General features: G+C 61.1%; 1 protein-coding gene across 2 annotated transcripts in view; it reads left to right on the forward strand.

Annotated features, from left to right (window-relative positions):
* The window catches only part of ADGRG5 (adhesion G protein-coupled receptor G5), a 12,630-nt gene extending 10,874 nt beyond the window's left edge, over nt 1-1,756 (forward strand). For both annotated transcript variants that reach the window (XM_046683089.1, XM_046683090.1), the window contains one exon: nt 239-1,756. In XM_046683089.1, coding sequence (XP_046539045.1) covers nt 239-339 — 101 coding nt within the window. In that variant the 3' untranslated portion in view covers nt 340-1,756. The remainder of the gene's footprint in view (nt 1-238) is intronic.
* The last annotated feature ends 742 nt before the right edge of the window (nt 1,757-2,498 follow it).

Genomic DNA, 2,498 nt, shown 5'->3' on the forward strand with positions numbered 1-2,498 from the left:
GTCCCAAAGGCACGCTGTGGGCTGGCGGTGGCCGGGTCCCAAAGGCATGCTGTGGCCCGGCGGTGGCTGGGTCCTACAGTTCCTGTGCTTCCCCCCTTCTGGCCCCGACAGTAAGGGGATCTGAGAGTCACTCCTGGGGCTCAGGGAGGCCCGACTCAGCCCAACTGAGGCTGCCCTGGGCTCTGGTGAGGCCCCCCGCAGCCCCCGCATGCTCCCACTGACCAGCCCATCCTTGCAGGTTTCTTCCTCTTCCTGTGGTTCTGCTCCCGGCGGTGCCGCTCAGAGGCAGTGGCAGAGGCGGAGATGGAGGCCTTCAGCTCCGCCCAGACGGTGTCCTAGGCTGGTCGTCCTGCAGCCCGAGGCGTCAGCCTCCACCAGAGAGGGTGGCAGGCCAGCTGCTGGACCCCAGAGGCCACTGTGCCCACTAGGGGGGCTTTTCCCTTCCCTGGCTTCCTGAGGCCCAGAGGGCCAGGTGTCGCTCTGTCCGCCATGACGTTCCGCTCCAGGCAGGTCCAACGCCCCCGGGGGCAGCAAACTTTACGCTTGTGCCCGGGCCCAGCTGGCCAGGCCTACGGGCACAGCACTGGCCTGGGAGTTGGAAGACCACGTTTCAAGGCCTGGCTCTGAGTCTTACGGTGTGCCCTGGGGCCTGTCATTGCTCGCTGACCCTTGGTTTCCACATCTGTGACACGGGGCAGATGGCTCCCGTGCTGCCTGGCCCAAGAGCTTTGTGAAGACTGAACAAGACCGGGGAGGAAGAGGGTCACAGTGGTCCCCAGTACCTCTGCCTGCCTGCTCGGGGCAGGGGCCCAGCCAGCCTGCCAGGAAGCGCCTGCTGGGCCCGCCACCCTCCTTCTGGGGGCTCAGACCGCATCCTGCTTACGGGCCCACCGGGTGTCTAAGACCTCACCAGCCCATGCCCAAGGCCTCTTTTCCTTCAAACCCCACCCCCCAAGTATGATGACCCCAACTCCAAGCCCACCCTTCTCAGGGATCAGGAAGTCCACTTCTCCCCAGAGGCTCCTCCTCCAGTGCTCCCCAGAACCCCATGGACCAGCAGCCGGGCCATGGGACTTCCTCGGGATAGGAGGGGAGCACCTCTTCCCCCTACCTGAGCCAGCTGGGCCCCGGGGACCCGGCCATTTGATGCTTGTAGGATTGAATTTCCCCAAACCGAGCTCAGGCCACAGTGGCGGAGAGTCACTGTTGCCCTTGACCTGTGGTCAGGCTGAGGGGAGACTCAGGAAGCCGGGGCCTTTCCAGGGCTGCACACCAGGGGGCGCTGTTGGCCTGCGCCCCGGGGGCTGTTGGTGCGGAACAGCGGAACTGCCGAGGTCCCCTGTCTGGGCAGACACCAGGGATGGAGCGGCCCTGTCTCATGGACGCACCTGCACCTGCTGAGGGTCGGGCAGGAGGAGTGCTAGCGCTGTTGACATGGCCTTTTCCCTCTTCTCCCAGAGCACTGCCCGCTCTGGCTCTTGGGGTCTGTGCCCTGGGCATAGCTGGTGCGGGAGTGGTGGGCTGGGCTGGCTCTCAGGGCCCGTGCCAGGCCATCGGACAGATTTTAAGGACTTTGAAGGGCACAGGAGGGAATTTGAGCCGGATCCCTTTTGTTCTGCCCTCTGTTCATTTCTTGATGCAAATAGCCCCTCGCTAGGTGGTCAGTGGTGCAGGCTCCGGAGCCAGACTGCCTGGGCTCAAATGCTGGCTCTGTCACTTGCTTGCTGTGTGACTGTGGACAAGTCACTCAACTTCTCTGTCCCTTAGTTTTCTCATCTGTAAAATAGGGACATTAGTAGTACCTATTTTGAAGATTAAATAAAATAATCCATGTAAAGAGGCTTAGCGTGGAGTAAGTGCTCAATAAATGGTTGTTATTGTTATTAGTATTTGTACTGTTATATTAACAGTGTCAACTGGGTCTCAGAGACCAACCCATCTAAGCCCCAGGCCTGGATCTGCTCAACATCACGGGCCCAGCTCCTCCCTAGGCACATCCTGCTGTCCCTCGGCTTCAGCACCTCCTCCCCCACTTTCCCCAGGGTGGTCTCTGCTCCAGCCCTGCTCGCCTTTGGCCATTTTAGGAAGATTCCCCACACAGTGCAGCCTCCAGCCATTGCCACATGTGCCCCCCACGCCTCAATTTCCCGTTCCTCTGACCTATTTAAATTCCTAATGGCTTATTTATCATGTCTTCCATGAAATTCTACCCCACAGAGAAGGTCCCCTTCCTGCTCCGTCTCCAGGCAGAATGTCCCCTCAACTCTGTCAGGGTGATGTGGTCCCCATCCAACGTCCCCTGGTTAGCCCAGCCCTGACTTGTGCCAGGCCCCCCAGGCCTTGGGGTGGGTCCCCATGCTAATGAGGGGCTGAGGGATCATGGGAACTTCTGGGCCCCCTCTTGGGCAACTCCAGAGAGTGGTGACCCAGGCTGGGTCGGCAGCCAGGTGAGTCAGGGCCTTGCCTGGGACCCCACCCTCATCCCCACCAGCCCAGGC

This window comes from Equus quagga, chromosome 13 (assembly GCF_021613505.1).
Source record: "Equus quagga isolate Etosha38 chromosome 13, UCLA_HA_Equagga_1.0, whole genome shotgun sequence".
Taxonomy (NCBI): domain Eukaryota; kingdom Metazoa; phylum Chordata; class Mammalia; order Perissodactyla; family Equidae; genus Equus; species Equus quagga.